The following is a 17692-nucleotide window of genomic DNA, read 5'->3' as shown; positions in this document are numbered from 1 at the left end:
AGGCTTACGTTTTTTAAAGTAATGTTTAAAAAATCTAGGCTTACATTTTGACTCAGAAACGGTTGGTGTCCACTGTTCTGGAGTTTTCCCTGTTAACACTATCAACGTTTCCCTTTACTGTGGCAATTGTGATCTTTTCAACGCAATATTAGACACTTTCAATACAGCATATCGAAACAAAACGAGCTATGCTAGAGATAGTTTTTTAGGCAGAACGCATCATAGTAGGATTTTATTGCATTGACATGCACGACTCAGCAGATACTCCACAGACCGCTGCAATTTAACCAATCAGAGCTGCAGTAGGCCTATATGCAAATAATAATTTCCGTACATGGATCTGCGCTATTTACAGAACTTGTACGCCGTCCAGCTGGTGGCGGTAATGCACCATTAACATTGGATGCCAACCGCCGTTAAACCACATCGAAGAAGAAGACTTTCAACTGGCGGGGAGTAGATGTGCTCGTTTTGAGATCAGAGCGAGAGCTGCATGTAGCCACATGTGCACATTTTGGTCAAGTTATTTGCTAGTTAGTGAGTTATTAGCCCAGTTATAGCTACTTTGTATTCAGCCATAGAGGAGTGAATGCTTCCTACTAGAGCACAACACATGTACATTTCTAGACATCTTTGAAAAGCAAGTCAGGTAAAGGGCTTTGTTTTGTCTTAAAGGGGCAGTGTTGTATTTTGAGACGGGTTTGAATAAGCTAAGTAGCCAAAAGGCAAAGGGTAACAATTTGTCTGATTCTCTGTAGTAATGGTACGGGAATAATAATGCATTTGATTATTTTTGTGTTTTTTTTTGTTTTTTTTTTGCATCAAACAACACTATATTTTCAGTGACCTTGTCTGAAGACAAGCCCTGCATGTTTTTTTTTCATTCAATGTAGGCCTATATTGATCACCACACGTTGGCTGCTACTGTAGGCTGAATGATAGAACAGCTATTTCCATGTTAAAATGTAATGGGATGCATTTTCTCCATTGATTGTGATGGTAGGCCACTCTGGTAGGCCTACATTATAATCAAATAGCCACTGTAGTCTACTTGGCCACTGTTAAAACTGTAACTTAAAACGGGTACAGTCTCAGTGTTCACAGTAAACGCTCCCTGGAAGTTGCACAGAATTTCACAAAGTTCAAGTTTGTGCTCGGCAGACCTGAAATTTGCTCAGTGATGGATTTTTTTTTTTAGGGAAAATTGGTGTGGTGTATACCTGTGTATAGCCTCCACTACATAACTGACCCTTGTGTTTAGCAAGAAATGCACTCTCCTACATGAGTGCGCTGGTATTATGGTTGCTGTCCTTTCAGAATCACAAACCTGTCACATACTGAAGACCTATAGGTTCACCACTGTACTAACACGGAAGACCTATAGGTTCACCACTGTACTAACCTGTCACACTGAAGACCTATAGGTTCACCACTGTACTAACCTGTCACACACTGAAGACCTATAGGTTCACCACTGTACTAACCTGTCACACACTGAAGACCTATAGGTTCAACACAGTACTAACCTGTCACACTGAAGACCTATAGGTTCACCACTGTACTAACAATAATAATATATGCCATTTAGCAGACGCTTTTATCCAAAGCGACTTACAGTCATGTGTGCATACATTCTACGTATGGGTGGTCCCGGGAATCGAACCCACTACCCTGGCGTTACAAGCACCATGCTCTACCAACTGAGCTACAGAAGGACCACAGAAGACCTATAGGTTCACCACTGTCACACACTGAAGACCTATAGGTTCACCACTGTCACACACTGAAGACCTATAGGTTCACCACTCCTGTCACACTGAATGTCTGAACACACTGAAGACCTATAGGTTCACCACTAGGTTCACCACTGTACTAACCTGTCACACACTGAAGACCTATAGGTTCACCACTGTACTAACCTGTCACACACTGAAGGTCTATAGGTTCACCACTGTCACACACTGAAGGTCTATAGGTTCACCACTGTACTGACCTGTCACACACTGAAGACCTATAGGTTCACCACTGTACTAACCTGTCACACTGAATGTCTATAGGTTCACCACTGTCACACACTGAAGACCTATAGGTTCACCACTGTACTAACCTGTCACACACTGAAGACCTATAGGTTCACCACTGTACTAACCTGTCACACACTGAAGGTCTATAGGTTCACCACTGTCACACACTGAAGGTCTATAGGTTCACCACTGTACTGACCTGTCACACACTGAAGACCTATAGGTTCACCACTGTACTAACCTGTCACACACTGAAGACCTATAGGTTCACCACTGTCACACACTGAAGGTCTATAGGTTCACCACTGTACTAACCTGTCACACTGAAGACGTATAGGTTCACCACTGTACTAACCTGTCACACACTGAAGACCTATAGGTTCACCACTGTACTAACCTGTCACACTGAAGGTCTATAGGTTCACCACTGTCACACACTGAAGACCTATAGGTTCACCACTATACTAACCTGTCACACACTGAAGGTCTAAAGGTTCACCACTGTCCTAACCTGTCACACTGAAGATCTATAGGTTCACCACTGTACTAACCTGTCACACACTGAAGACCTATAGGTTCTCCACTGTACTAACCTGTCACACTGAAGGTCTATAGGTTCACCACTGTCACACACTGAAGACCTATAGGTTCACCACTGTACTAACCTGTCACACACTGAAGACCTATAGGTTCACCACTGTCACACACTGAAGGTCTATAGGTTCACCACTGTCACACACTGAAGACCTATAGGTTCTCCACTGTACTGACCTGTCACACACTGAAGAGCTATAGGTTCACCACTGTCACACACTGAAGGTCTATAGGTTCACCACTGTACTAACCTGTCACACTGAAGACTTATAGGTTCACCACTGTACTAACCTGTCACACACTGAAGACCTATAGGTTCACCACTGTACTAACCTGTCACACTGAAGGTCTATAGGTTCACCACTGTCACACACTGAAGACCTATAGGTTCACCACTATACTAACCTGTCACACACTGAAGACCTATAGGTTCACCACTGTACTAACCTGTCACACACTGAAGACCTATAGGTTCTCCACTGTACTAACCTGTCACACACTGAAGGTCTATAGGTTCACCACTGTCACACACTGAAGACCTATAGGTTCACCACTGTACTAACCTGTCACACACTGAAGGTCTATAGGTTCACCACTATACTAACCTGTCACACACTGAAGGTTTATAGGTTCACCACTGTATTAACCTGTCACACACTGAAGACCTATAGGTTCACCACTGTACTAACCTGTCACACTGAAGGTCTATAGGTTCACCACTGTACTAACCTGTCACACACTGAAGACCTATAGGTTCTCCACTGTACTAACCTGTCACACTGAAGGTCTATAGGTTCACCACTGTCACACACTGAAGACCTATAGGTTCACCACTGTACTAACCTGTCACACTGAAGGTCTATAGGTTCACCACTGTCACACACTGAAGGTCTATAGGTTCACCACTGTACTAACCTGTCACACACTGAAGACTTATAGGTTCACCACTGTACTAACCTGTCACACACTGAAGACTTATAGGTTCACCACTGTACTAACCTGTCACACACTGAATACCTATAGGTTCACCACTGTACTAACTTGTCACACTGAAGGTCTATAGGTTCACCACTGTACTAACATGTCTATAATATATATAAAGACTGTTACAACTTCCCCCGGTCTCCCCTAACTAAAAGTGAGTGTGCAACTTTCCAACAATTTCCCCTAACAGTGAATTAAGGAAATTCTTACAAAGTTTTGGGATATTTTTCAACGAAAGTAAAGGACAGTTATGTTATAAGTAAAGTAGGAAGCTCAGTTTTCAATAGGTGACGAGAAATTCATGTTTCAGGGAAGGAGTGTATATGCAGTTGAAGTCGGAAGTTTACATACACCTTAGCCAAATACATTTAAATGCAGTTTTCACAGTTCCTGACATTTAATCCTTGTAAAAATTCACTGTCTTGGGTCAGTTAGGATCACCACTTTATTTTAAGAATGTGAAATGTCAGAATATTAGTAGAGCATGATTTATTTCAGATTTTATTTCTATCATCACATTCTCAGTGGGTCAGAAGTTTACATACACTCAATTAGTATTTGGTAGCAATGCCTTTAAATTGTTTAACTTGGGTCAAATGTTTCGGGTCGCCTTCCACGAGCTTCCCAAAATAAGTTTGGTTAAATTTCGGCCCATTCCTCCTGACAGAGCTGGTGTAACGAGTCAAGTTTGTAGGCCTCCTTGCTCGCACACGCTTTTTCAGTTCTGCCCACAATTTTTTTTTATAGGATTGAAGTCAGAGCTTTGTGATGGCCACTCCAATATCTTGACTTTGTTGTCCTTAAGCCATTTTGCAGAACTTTGGAAGTATGCTTGGGGTCATTGTTCATTTGGAAGACCCATTTCCGACCAAGCTTTAACTTCCTGACTGATGTCTTGAGATGTTGCTTCAATGTATCCACATAATTGTCTTACCTCATGATGCCATCTATTTTGTGAAGTGCACCAGTCTCTCCTGCAGCAAAGCACCACCACAAAATGATGCTACCACCACTGTGCTTCACGGTTGGGATGTTGTTCTTCGGCTTGCAAGCCTCCCCCTTTTTCCTCCAAACATAATGATGGTCCGTTCTATTTTTGTTTCCTCAGACCAGAGGACATTTCTCCAAAAAGTTCAATCTTTGTCCCCATGTGCAGTTGCAAACCGTAGTCTGTTTTTTTAATGGAAGTTTTGGAGCAGTGGCTTCTTCCGTGCTGAGCGGCCTTTCAAGTTTTGTTGATATAGGACTCGTTTTACTGTCGATTTAGATACTTTTGTACCTGTTTCCTCCAGCATCTTCACAAGGTCCTTTGCTGTTGTTCTGGGATTGATTTTCACTTTTCGCACCAAAGTATGTTAATCTCTAAGAGACAACGCGTCTCCTTCCTGAGCGGTATGATGGTTGCTTGGTCCCATGGTGTTTATACTTGCGTACTGTTGTTTGTACAGATGAATGTGGTACCAGCCAACAAGTGCTCAGCATATGTGGGAACTCCTTTAAGACTGTTGGAAAAGCATTCCTGGTGACTACCTCATGAAGCTGGTTGAGAGATTGCCAAGCGTGTGCAAAGCTGTCAAGGCAAAGGGTGGCTACTTTGAAGAATCTAAAATCAATTTTGATTTGTTCAACACTTTGATTCCACAATGATTCCATATGTGTTATTTCATAGTTGTGATGTCTTAACTATTATTTTACAATGTAGAAAATAGTAAAAATAAATAAAAACCCTTGAATGAGATGTCAATTTTTCACTGGGATTGTACGTATGTACAGTGGGGCAAAAAAGTATTTAGTCAGCCACCAATTGTGCAAGTTCTCCCACTTAAAAAGATGAGGCCTGTAATTTTCATCATAGGTACACTTCAACTATGACAGACAAAATGAGAAAAAAAATCCAGAAAATCACATTGTAGGATTTTGAATGAATTTATTTGCAAATTATGGTGGAAAATCAGCATTTGGTCAATAACAAAAGTTTCTCAATACTTTGTTATATACCCTTTTTTGGCAATGACAGATGTCAAACATTTTCTGTAAGTCTTCACAAGTTTTTCACACACTGCTGCTGGTCCTGGTCCCTTTGCAGAAAAACAGCCCCAAAGCATGATGTTTCTACCCCCATGCTTCACAGTAGGTATGGTGTTCTTTGGATGCAACTCAGAATTCTTTGTCCTCCAAACACGACGAGTTGAGTTTTTACCAAAAAGTTACATTTTGGTTTCATCTGACCATATGACATTCTCCCAATCTTCTTCTGGATCATCCAAATGCTCTCTAGCAAACTTCAGACGGGCCTGGACATGTACTGGCTTAAGCAGGGGGACACGTCTGGCACTGCAGGACTTGAGTCCCTGGCGGCATATGTGTTACTGATGGTAGGCTTTGTTACTTTGGTCCTAGCTCTCTGCAGGTCATTCACTAGGTCCCCCCGTGTGGTTCTGGGATTTTTGCTCACCGTTCTTGTGATCATTTTGACCCCACGGGGTGAGATCTTGTGTGGAGCCCCAGATCGAGGGAGATTACCAGTGGTCTTGTATGTCTTCCATTTCCTAGTAATTGCTCCCACAGTTGATTTCTTCAAACCAAGCTGCTTACCTATTGCAGATTCAGTCTTCCCAGCCTGGTGCAGGTCTACAATGTTGTTTCTGGTGTCCTTTGACAGCTCTTTGGTCTTGGCCATAGTGGAGTTTGGAGTGTGACTGTTTGAGGTTGTGGACAGGTGTCTTTTATACTGATAACAAGTTCAAACAGGTGCCATTAATACAGGTAACGAGTGGAGGACAGAGGAGCCTCTTAAAGAAGAAGTTACAGGTCTGTGAGAGCCAGAAATCTTGCTTGTTTGTAGGTGACCAAATACTTATTTTCCACCATAATTTGCAAATAAATTCATAAAAAATCCTACAATGTGATTTTCTGGATTTTTTTCCCCCCTCGTTTTGTCTGTCACAGTTGAAGTGTAACTGTAACGGATGTGAAACGGCTAGCTTAGTTAGCGGTGCGCGCTAAATAGCGTTTCAATCAGTGACGTCACTTGCTCTGAGACCTTGAAGTAGTGGTTCCCCTTGCTCTGCAAGGGCCGTGGCTTTTGTGGAGCGATGGGTAACGATGCTTCGTGGGTGTCAGTTGTTGATGTGTGCAGAGGGTCCCTGGTTTGCGCCCGGGTATGGGCGAGGGGACGGTTTAAAGTTCAACTGTTACATAACTATGATAAATTACAGGCCTCTCTCATCTGTAAGTGGGACTTGCACAATTGGTGGCTGACTAAATACTTTTTTGCCCCACTGTATGCATATATGTACATACAGTGTCCTTCTGTAGCTCAGTTGGTAGAGCATGGCGCTTGTAACGCCAGGGTAGTGGGTTCGATCCCCAGGACCACCCATACGTAGAATGTATGCACACATGACTGTAAGTCGCTTTGGATAAAAGCGTCTGCTAAATGGCATATATTATTATTATTATATATGTATGTCTATGCCATTCATTCATACAAGGATACACTTTCATGCTCGGGTTAGGACCTCCATATTGTAGCTTATAGAGACCACAATCTACTTTAGTTAAGATACAAACATCATGAAGCATATAACACAATCAATTAATTTGACTTCATGAAAATATGTTTTTTGGACCTAACTTGCATGCCACTTTTTCCATGTGGTTCTTTCTCCATTAAATTATGACCTCTTCCTGAATATTTGGTCACATTATTAATTTTTGTATGGTTTCCTAGAAACAAGAGGTTGCTCAACTAACCCTTTGGCTCAATTTACCCCACTCTCCCATTGAAGAACTATAAATCAAACACTTAATCCAGATGTAGCCTGTTGTAAAAAAGGCAATAGGGTCAATATAGTAAGGATTTTTTGAAATACGCTTAAATAGGTGCCTAAAAATGTTGCCTTTTCTCAAGAGATATTTTGCATTCTGCATTTTAGTGTAGCTCAAAGTAATATTCTTTGGAATAATTTCCTATTATTGCCAAAATCTGTTGCCCAATCATTTTACTGACTCTGGTCCTTTAAATGTGATTCAGAATAGACTACACTATTTTCTTCATAGGGTGTTTTTCTCGTTGTGAGTACTAATACACTGAAGTACATTTCCGTACAATGTTAGTTACTATAATAAAACGTTTTATTAGTATATTGTAAATAGTTGATATGACTTAGTGTCCCTCTGTAGAAATAGATTGACGGAAGTGATCCTAAACTATGATTGGATGAGCCCTATCCACGTCACGTGTTGGCGGAAGTAGCAAGAGCATCGTTTGCCAGATGTTTTGCAACATGGCTGTATTGCTTAGAAGCTCTTCCAATTGAAAAACACTATCAACGTGAGTAGCTTGTTGTACTGTTGTTTAACAAACTGCTAAACATATTTTTATCGTCAATGCAACACTAACCAATGTTTTCATAATGTAGCTATAGGCCTAGCTAGCTACGCCGAGGGAGACAAATCACTCTGGTGACACTCGCGCCAGATTTGAATGAATGATGCTATCCGGCCGTTAGCTTAAATCAATACAAATTGTAATTTATATGGATAGTTGCGGGACGAAGCTACCCGACCGTAGCAAAGGTTGGGCCAGGGGTATTTTGCAAGCGAAGGGCAACGTGTTCAACTACTAGTTATTTAACTGCAGGCCTCTGCAACCAATACTGTTATAATCATAGCTATTACACTAGAGACACGACGAACTTTTTCCACGAGAATGACAGAGCGTTCCATTTCCATCATAACGGTCGTGCTATCAGAGATCCTTAGTACGTCCCTAACCCTCATTGAAGTAAAAAAAAAATGGTTAGGCAAGGTTTAAGGTTAGTGCATATGGACATCTCAAGTATCCCGTATTGGGTACTAACGTTAGCTTGGAACTACCCTCTCCGAACTGGGGTGTCATCTTTTCGCCGATTCTGTTGCAAAACGTTTTGGAAAATAAACCATTCACTCCAAAAGTAAAACGAGAGTTTATATGGGACAAAATCAGGTAGGTCCCTCCCCGTTTCGTTCTGTTTGCAGTTTGATACTTAAACGGTAATTGGTTTCTGTAATCAATACACGCACACCTGATGCTCTCCTGAAAATAAGTAGTCCTAGTGTGTGGTGTTATGTTGTATAGTGTACATGCTGATCATTGCTCCCCATATTGCTACCAAGTTCCCCAGTTATCTGTGTAACTCAAGTTTATTATGTATCTACAGTTTGTACATGTATTTTGTTTTCGAGTGTGTTTGTTTCCGTTTCTCGGGCTCTAACGTACTATGAGGCGCAGACGTGTGCGTGGTTTTGAGTGGTCAATGTATATCTACCTGCCTCTACCAGTGTCCTGTAAGGGCTGATGGGGAGAGTGTGTGGGTACTTATTAAATACAGCCATCTCAGTAGGCCTAGTACTTATTAAATACAGCCATCTCAGTAGGCCTATGACTACCAGTAGGCCAAGGGCAGGAGTAGAGGCTATTTAGAAAATCTGGTTAAATGTGTATTAGCCTACATACAGTCCCAGTCAAAAGTGTGGACACACCTACTCATCTAAGGGTTTTTCTTTATTTTACTATTTTCTACATTGTAGAATAATAGTGAAGATATCAAAACTATGAATGCACCAATTTGTAAGTCGCTCTGGATAAGAGCGTCTGCTAAATGACTTAAATGTAAATGTAAATGTATGAAATAACACACATGGAATCATGTAGAAACCAAAAAAAAGTGTTAAACAAATCAAGATATATTTGAGATTCTTCAATGTAGCCACCCTTTGCCTTGATGACAGCTTTGCACACTCTTGGTAGTCTCTCAACCAGCTTCATGAGGTAGTCACCTGGAATGCATTTCAATTAATAGGTGTGCCTTGGAAAAAGTTAATTTGGGGATTGTCTTTCCTTAATGCGTTTGAGCTGTTTTGGGACAAGGTAGGGGTGGTATACAGAAGATAGGCCTGTTTGGTAAAAGACGAAGTCCATATTATGGCAAGAACAGCTCAAATAATCAAAGCAAAACGGCAGTCCATCGTTACTTTAAGACATGAAGGTCAGTCAATCCGGGAAATTTAAAGAACTTTTAACGTTTCTTCAAGTGCCGTCACAAAAATCATCAAGCGCTATGATGAAACTGGCTCTCATGAGGACCGCCACAGGAAAGGAAGACCCAGAGTTACCTCTGCTGCAGAGGATAAGTTCATTAGAGTTACCAGCCTCAGAATTTGCAGCCCAAATAAATGCTTCTCAGAGTTCAAGTAACAGACACATCTCAACATCGACTGTTCAGAGGACTGCATGAATCAGACCTTCATGGTCAAATTGCTGCAAAGAAACCACTACTAAAGGACACCAATAATAAGAAGAGACTTTCTTGGGCCTAGAAACACGAGCTATGGACATTAGACTGGTGGAGATCTGTGATTTTTGGTTCCAACCGCCCTGTCTTTGTGAGACGCAAAGTAGGTGAACGGATGATCTCCGCATGTGTGGTTCCCACCATGAAGCATGGAGGAGGAGGTGTGATGGTGTGGGGGTGCTTTGCTGGTGACACTGTCTGTGATTTTTATTTAGATTTCAAGGCACACTTAACCAGCATGGCTACCACAGCATTCTGCAGCGATACGCCACCCCATTTGGCTTGCATTTAGTGGGACTATCATATGTTTTTCAGCAGGACAATTACCCAACACACCTCAAGGCTGCGTAAGGGCTATTTGACCAAGGAGGAGAGTGATGGAGTGCTGCATCAGATGACCTGGGCTCTACAATCACCCAACCTCATCCCAATTGAGATGTTTTGGGATGAGTTGGACTGCAGAGTGAAGGAAATACAGCCAACAAGTGCTCATTATATGTCAGAACTCATTCAAGACTGTTGAAAAATAATTCCAGGTGAAGCTGGTTGAGAGATTGCGAAGAGTGTGCAAAGCAGTCATCAAGGCAAAGGGTAGCTACTTTGAAAAATCTAAAATATATTTTGATTAACACTTTTTTTTGCTTGCTACATGATTCCATATGTGTTATTTCATAGTTTTGATGTCTTCAATGTTATTCTACAATGTAGATAATAGTAAAAATAAAGAACCCTTGAATGAGTAGGTGTTTCAACTTTGACTGGTACTGTATATGACACAGCAGTATTGATAGTGTTGGCTTAGGCTATTACGCCTTTGTTTGATTTGACAGTAAGAGTGGGTTTGGTAATGGTTAAAAATGAAATGTTGATTATATCTCTCACCAGATGCAACGTCGAACTCGCACAGTTAAAGTCTACACGGAAAAGACAACGGATGGAGATTCCGATGAATTGTGAGTTATTTTTAACATAAGTCAGGAATCGTGTATGGAATTCATTTGATAGAAATTGTGTTGTTTTGTGTGTATTCTAAAGCTTCCATATTCACAGTTTCCCTTTTGATCAGTTTTCCATAACACAAGCCTCTTTTCCCTTAGTAGTCCACACACTCAGTCAGCGAGTGAAGATGAGATTGAAGAATGGCAGCCAGAATCAAAGGCCCCCAAGAGGCAGCAGAAAGCTCAGCCAAGCGAGAAGAAACCAGCGGTGAAGAGGCAGGCTAAACCTAAAGAGCCCAAGGAATCCAAACCCAAAGCCCCACGCAAACCAGTGGAGAGAAAGCCCCGAGCTCCCAGAGCCCCTAAAGAACCCAAACCCCCTAAAGCTCCCAGAGCAACAAAAGGAGGTAAAAAGCAGCAAGCTCTGTTAAAGGAAGAGGCTGGAGGAGCCATCTGTGATGCAGCGGAGTCACAGCAGTCAGCCAGGGTCAAGGAGGAGGTAAGAGTCATGGAAACTCTCCCTGTTTAGTAAGCTTTTATTATGCTAGTAACAATATTGTGTTCATTTGGTTAGACATTACTTGCTTTGCAATTGCATTAATGGAGTTGAGTGATTTTTGTTATTACAGTGGAATAGGGACTTAGTGGTACAGTGTAATACGAACTGCTCAACATGATTTCTATGAAATTACTACACATTTTGCTGTACATAATGGTAGACACTTCACTGACTGACTTCACCGCTTGTTATATCAGGTAAGTGTTTATATACTCCTCCAATGGATGTCTTTCAGAGACTGTCCTTCATTGTGCCTGATGGATCCTGCAACGACAACATGTCCAGAGCAGAGGGCGGGTGGTCCGAGGGGCCGTCCTCCAGCCATCAGCCTTATGGGGGGAAGAAGGAAGAGCCTGAGGAGGACTTCACGTTTGATGAGCCTTCTCTGAAGAGACAGAAGACCAGCAGTGCCCCTCAGGGCAGGCCCACCAGACTGCCCACTTCAGGAAGAGCCTTGGGAGAAGACCTGAACATGAACTGGGACCTTATTCAAGTAAGTCCTTTGAGTAATTCAACAACAAACCATCATTTTCAGCTCTAACCTAAATAAACTGAACAGTTGCTATACTGTTGTGCCAAACCACCAAATATGTAAATAGCTGGTCTGGCTGAATGGCACCCTAAAATTGTCTGCAAAATAGTTGACCATTGCAATCAATGTATGTTTCCTCATTAATGTAGTATTATTCACATGGTACTTTGATTCTTCTGTGATGCAGCATTCTCCTCTGTGTGTTGTCAGTTGCTGTCTGAGAGGACAGGAGTGGAGCAGTGGGTGTGTTTGAACATTTCCCAGCTCTTCAGAGAGGAGAACACCATTCCCTTTATAGTGCGCTACAGGAAAGAGATGATCAACCACTTGGACGCAGATGCTGTGAGGGACGTGCAGCTGGTGCTGGAGGAGATCTAGTGAGGAACTTATTAGTGGGGTGCTATACCAGTTTATTAGACTGGAATAGAAAATACTATTTAACTTGTTTATTTGACTTCACCATAAGTAACTTAAGATAATCAAACAAATATTTCATAGTAGCCAGTGGTGTAAAGTACTTAAGTAAAAATACTTGAAAGCACTACTCTAAGTCGTTTTTGGTTTTTATTTATTTCACCTTTATTTAACCAGGTAGGCAAGTTGAGAACAAGTTCTCATTTACAATTGCGACCTGGCCAAGATAAAGCAAAGCAGTTCGACAGATACAACGACACAGAGTTACACATGGAGTAAAACAAACATACAGTCAATAATACAGTATTAACAAGTCTATATACAATGTGAGCAAATTAGGTGAGAAGGGAGGTAAAGGCAAAAAAGGCCATGGTGGCAAAGTAAATACAATATAGCAAGTAAAACACTGGAATGGTAGTTTTGCAATGGAAGAATGTGCAAAGTAGAAATAAATAATGGGGTGCAAAGGAGCAAAATAAATAAATAAATTAAATACAGTTGGGAAAGAGGTAGTTGTTTGGGCTAAATTATAGGTGGGCTATGTACAGGTGCAGTAATCTGTAAGATGCTCTGACAGTTGGTGCTTAAAGCTAGTGAGGGAGATAAGTGTTTCCAGTTTCAGAGATTTTTGTAGTTCGTTCCAGTCATTGGCAGCAGAGAACTGGAAGGAGAGGCGGCCAAAGAAAGAATTGGTTTTGGGGGTGACTAGAGAGATATACCTGCTGGAGCGTGTGCTACAGGTGGGAGATGCTATGGTGACCAGCGAGCTGAGATAAGGGGGGACTTTACCTAGCAGGGTCTTGTAGATGACATGGAGCCAGTGGGTTTGGCGACGAGTATGAAGCGAGGGCCAGCCAACGAGAGCATACAGGTCGCAATGGTGGGTAGTATATGGGGCTTTGGTAACAAAACGGATTGCACTGTGATAGACTGCATCCAATTTGTTGAGTAGGGTATTGGAGGCCATTTTGTAAATGACATCGCCAAAGTCGAGGATTGGTAGGATGGTCAGTTATACAAGGGTATGTTTGGCAGCATGAGTGAAGGATGCTTTGTTGCGAAATAGGAAGCCAATTCTAGATTTAACTTTGGATTGGAGATGTTTGATATGGGTCTAGAAGGAGAGTTTACAGTCTAACCAGACACCTAAGTATTTGTATTATTTGTAGTTGTCCACGTATTCTAAGTCAGAGCCGTCCAGAGGGTTATCTGTACTACTTTTACTTCACTACATTCCTAAAGAAAATATTGTACTTTTTACTCCATACATTTTCCTTGACATCCAAAAGTACTCATTACATTTTGAATGTATAGCAGAACAGGAAAATGGTGTCATTCACACACTTATCATGAGAACATCCCTGGTTATTCTTACGGCCTGTGATATGGTGGACTCACTAAACACATGCTTTGTTTGTAAATGATGGTCAGAGCATGCACCTGGCTGTCTGTAAATTTAAGAAACAAGAAAATGGTGCGGCCTGGTTTGCTTTATATAAGGAATTTGAAAAGATTTGTACTTTTACGTTTGATACTTAAGTATATTTTAGCAATTACATTTACTTTTGATACGCAAGTATATTTAAAACCAAATACTTTTAGAATTTTACTGAAGTACTATTCGGTGACTCACTTTTACTTGAGTCATTTTATATTAAATGTACTTTTACTCAAGTATGACAGTTGGGTACTTTTTCCACCTCTGATACCCTGCATACTGTATATTTGTATGTCTGCATAGATAACTGTTACAACCAGTCAGTGCAATAACAGATCATCTCGGTTAGATGGCGCCAATCCGTCAAGTTGGGTATTATTATAGTTGCCAATTTTTTTTGTTGTGTGTATTTCATCTGTATTTGTGTGTATGTGTGTCCATGCATGTTTTCATCTGTGTGATCCTGTGATCTTTCTAGTGCACTGGCGAAGAAGACGCAGACTATCAGTCAGACTCTTAAGAAGGAGGGAGTCCTGACTGCTGAGCTGGAACAGGCTCTGAGGAACTGCAGGACTGCTGATGAACTGGACCACATGGTGAGTCAGAGCAGTCTACTTAGGGTTGCAAAGGGATGGAATGTTACCGGTAGTTTTTATTTTTTTATATTTACCAGTAAACTACTGGAATTCTGGAAACTTTCAAGGATTTTTGGGGAGTTTCCATATTTGATTTATTTAGCTGTAAAGCATTATCCTAAATATAACCCATGAACTTCATGAATACTGTTAATGTTTAATATTTTTCCATAGTTTATCAAAATTACCTATTAATTACCAACATTTCAAAAAATTCCAACTTTGGTAAATTACAGGGAGTTTTTCACCTCAGAACTGGACAGTTGCATGTATGTGATCTGGACCTGAACTGGAACATGTGATGACTGACTCACTGCCTGATGGAATATCCTCTCTCTGATGTGTGCTTGTACCCCTGCAGTATGCACCCTACAAGAAAGGCAGCAAGCTGAGCAAGGCCCGTCGTGCCAAGCAGCTGGGCCTGGAGTCTGCTGCCCAGGCCCTGCTACAGAGTCCTCACACTCTGGACCTGAGAGCCTGGGTCAAACCTGGGACTGAAGGTACACACATTATACTGCCAATGGTACTGAATTCCCTGTTGGAAGATTCCCGGATTTCCTGCTTATCTACTTCTAATTGTAGGAATCTTCCAATCAGGATTTCAGGAAAACCAGGACATTTGGGGAAATTATTTTGCAACCCTAGCCCTGTGTCTCTCACCTCACATTAGCCAGCTGGGCTAATCTGCAGCAACTCCAGTTCTTTGCCACTATTAGTTACCATGATTTTAAAGAATTGGTCACAAGAGGGCAGCGAAGGTCTATGAAAGGGGACCACAATGGGGATGCTTTGGCTCAATATCATTTCTCCCAACCCCCCTCCGTAAGATACGGTTGATTGCACTTCCAGTGAAATTGAATGTATGGTAATTCAGTATAATGCCATTGCTTTCATATGCAGATGAAAATACATTTCCATTAGACCTATAATACTGGAGATGCGCTCTCAGAATTCAGCACATAACGATGTTGATCTTTGGACACCGGGTTTGCTTTGAGTAACACAGTCAAACCTTTTACATACTGTACAGGGGAAGTATTGATGTTAGTTTCTGTAGAATAACATTTTACTGCTCAAATCTCCCAGTATGCTGTCCCACTGATACCATAGTGTTAGTGCTACAACTAGTTTATTACTGTGTTCATATCCTAATGTGAATTATATATACATCATTTCTGCATGTGTCTGCCCCACAGGTTTGTCCACCTTGGAGGAGGTGTCGACCGGAGTGGTGCAGATTTTGGCTGATATGATTGCTAAAGACGGAGAGACCCTGACCCATATAAGATCGCTGTAAGAACTTTCTCCTTCTCTCCCTCTTTGCCTTCCACACTATGTACAGAACTGTGTTCCCCACTCCATCTGTTCCCCGTCTCCAATCATTGTTTCAGCTAAACCTGCGATCTAGCTGGTAATAAGTACTCTGTGACACTTCTTGGCATCTGTGTGTGTGCATAGATATTTCAAACTTTTGAACGTTATTTACAGTGTTACGGTTATCTCTCTCTCTCTCTGTCTCTCTCTCTCAATTTCAATTCAATTCAAGGGCTTTATTGGCATGGGAAACGTGTTAACATTGCCAAAGCAAGTGAGGTAGACAACATACAAAGTGAATATATAAAGTGAAAAACAACAAAAATTAACAGTAAACATTACACATACAGAAGTTTAAAAACAGTAAAGACATTACAAATGTCATAATATATATATATATATATATGAATAGTTAAATGACACAAGATAAAATGAATAAGCATAAATATGGGTTGTATTTACAATGGTGTTTGTTCTTCACTGGTTGCCCTTTTCTCGTGGCAACAGGTCACAAATCTTGCTGCTGTGATGGCACACTGTGGAATTTCACCCAAAAGATATGGGAGTTTTTCAAAATTGGATTTGTTTTCGAATTCTTTGTGGATCTGTGTAATCTGAGGGAAATATGTCTCTCTAATATGGTCATACATTGGGCAGGAGGTTAGGAAGTGCAGCTCAGTTTCCACCTCATTTTGTGGGCAGTGAGCACATAGCCTGTCTTCTCTTGAGAGCCATGTCTGCCTACGGCGGCCTTTCTCAATAGCAAGGCTATGCTCACTGAGTCTGTACATAGTCAAAGCTTTCCTTAATTTTGGGTCAGTCACAGTGGTCAGGTATTCTGCCGCTGTGTACTCTCTGTGTAGGGCCAAATAGCATTCTAGTTTGCTCTGTTTTTTTGTTAATTCTTTCCAATGTGTTAAGTAATTATCTTTTTGTTTTCTCATGATTTGGTTGGGTCTAATTGTGCTGTTGTCCTGGGGCTCTGTAGGGTGTGTTTGTGAACAGAGCCCCAGGACCAGCTTGCTTAGGGACTCTTCTCCAGGTTCATCTCTCTGTAGGTGATGGCTTTGTTATGGAAGGTTTGTGAATCGCTTCCTTTTAGGTGGTTGTAGAATTTAACGGCTCTTTTCTGGATTTTGATAATTAGTGGGTATCGGCCTAATTCTGCTCTGCATGCATTATTTGGTGTTTTACGTTGTACACGGAGGATATTTTTGCAGAATTCTGCGTGCAGAGTCTCAATTTGGTGTTTGTCCCATTTTGTGAAGTCTTGGTTGGTGAGCGGACCCCAGACCTCACAACCATAAAGGGCAATGGGCTCTATGACTGATTCAAGTATTTTTAGCCAAATCCTAATTGGTATGTTGAAATTTGTTTCTTTTGATGGCATAGAATGCCCTTCTTGCCTTGTCTCTCAGATCGTTCACAGCTTTGTGGAAGTTACCTGTGGCGCTGATGTTTAGGCCAAGGTATGTATAGTTTTTTGTGTGCTCTAGGGCAACAGTGTCTAGATGGAATTTGTATTTGTGGTCCTGGTGACTGGACCTTTTTTGGAACACCATTATTTTGGTCTTACTGAGATTTACTGTCGGGGCCCAGGTCTGACAGAATCTGTGCATAAGATCTAGGTGCTGCTGTAGGCCCTCCTTGGTTGGTGACAGAAGCACCAGATCATCAGCAAACAGCAGACATTTGACTTCGGATTCTAGCAGGGGGAGGCCGGGTGCTGCAGACTTTTCTAGTGCCCGCGCCAATTCGTTGATATATATGTTGAAGAGGGTGGGGCTTAAGCTGCATCCCTGTCTAACCCCACGACCCTGTGTGAAGAAATGTGTGTGTTTTTTGCCAATTTTAACCGCACACTTGTTGTTTGTGTACATGGATTTTATAATGTCGTATGTTTTACCCCCAACACCACTTTC

The 17692-nt window shown here is 41.5% G+C and overlaps 1 protein-coding gene across 4 annotated transcripts in view; it reads left to right on the top strand.

Moving 5' to 3' along the window:
- The first annotated feature begins 443 nt into the window (after window positions 1-443).
- srbd1 (S1 RNA binding domain 1) overlaps window positions 444-17692 on the top strand; it is a 106783-nt gene continuing 89534 nt past the window's right edge. Inside the window, exons 1-8 of one of the 4 annotated variants that reach the window (XM_046357344.1) lie at window positions 444-649; window positions 10826-10893; window positions 11041-11377; window positions 11673-11930; window positions 12180-12346; window positions 14300-14417; window positions 14818-14956; window positions 15653-15749. In XM_046357344.1, the coding sequence (XP_046213300.1) occupies window positions 10826-10893; window positions 11041-11377; window positions 11673-11930; window positions 12180-12346; window positions 14300-14417; window positions 14818-14956; window positions 15653-15749 (1184 nt within the window). In that variant the 5' untranslated portion in view covers window positions 444-649. Of the gene's footprint in view, window positions 650-7824; window positions 7939-10825; window positions 10894-11037; window positions 11378-11672; window positions 11931-12179; window positions 12347-14299; window positions 14418-14817; window positions 14957-15652; window positions 15750-17692 lie in introns of those variants that run through there. The other 3 variants (XM_046357342.1, XM_046357343.1, XM_046357341.1) reach the window with 3 other exon arrangements.

The sequence above is a fragment of the Oncorhynchus gorbuscha genome, linkage group LG07 (assembly GCF_021184085.1).
Source record: "Oncorhynchus gorbuscha isolate QuinsamMale2020 ecotype Even-year linkage group LG07, OgorEven_v1.0, whole genome shotgun sequence".
In the NCBI taxonomy this organism is placed as follows: domain Eukaryota; kingdom Metazoa; phylum Chordata; class Actinopteri; order Salmoniformes; family Salmonidae; genus Oncorhynchus; species Oncorhynchus gorbuscha.
This window is presented reverse-complemented; position numbering and strand designations above follow the sequence as displayed.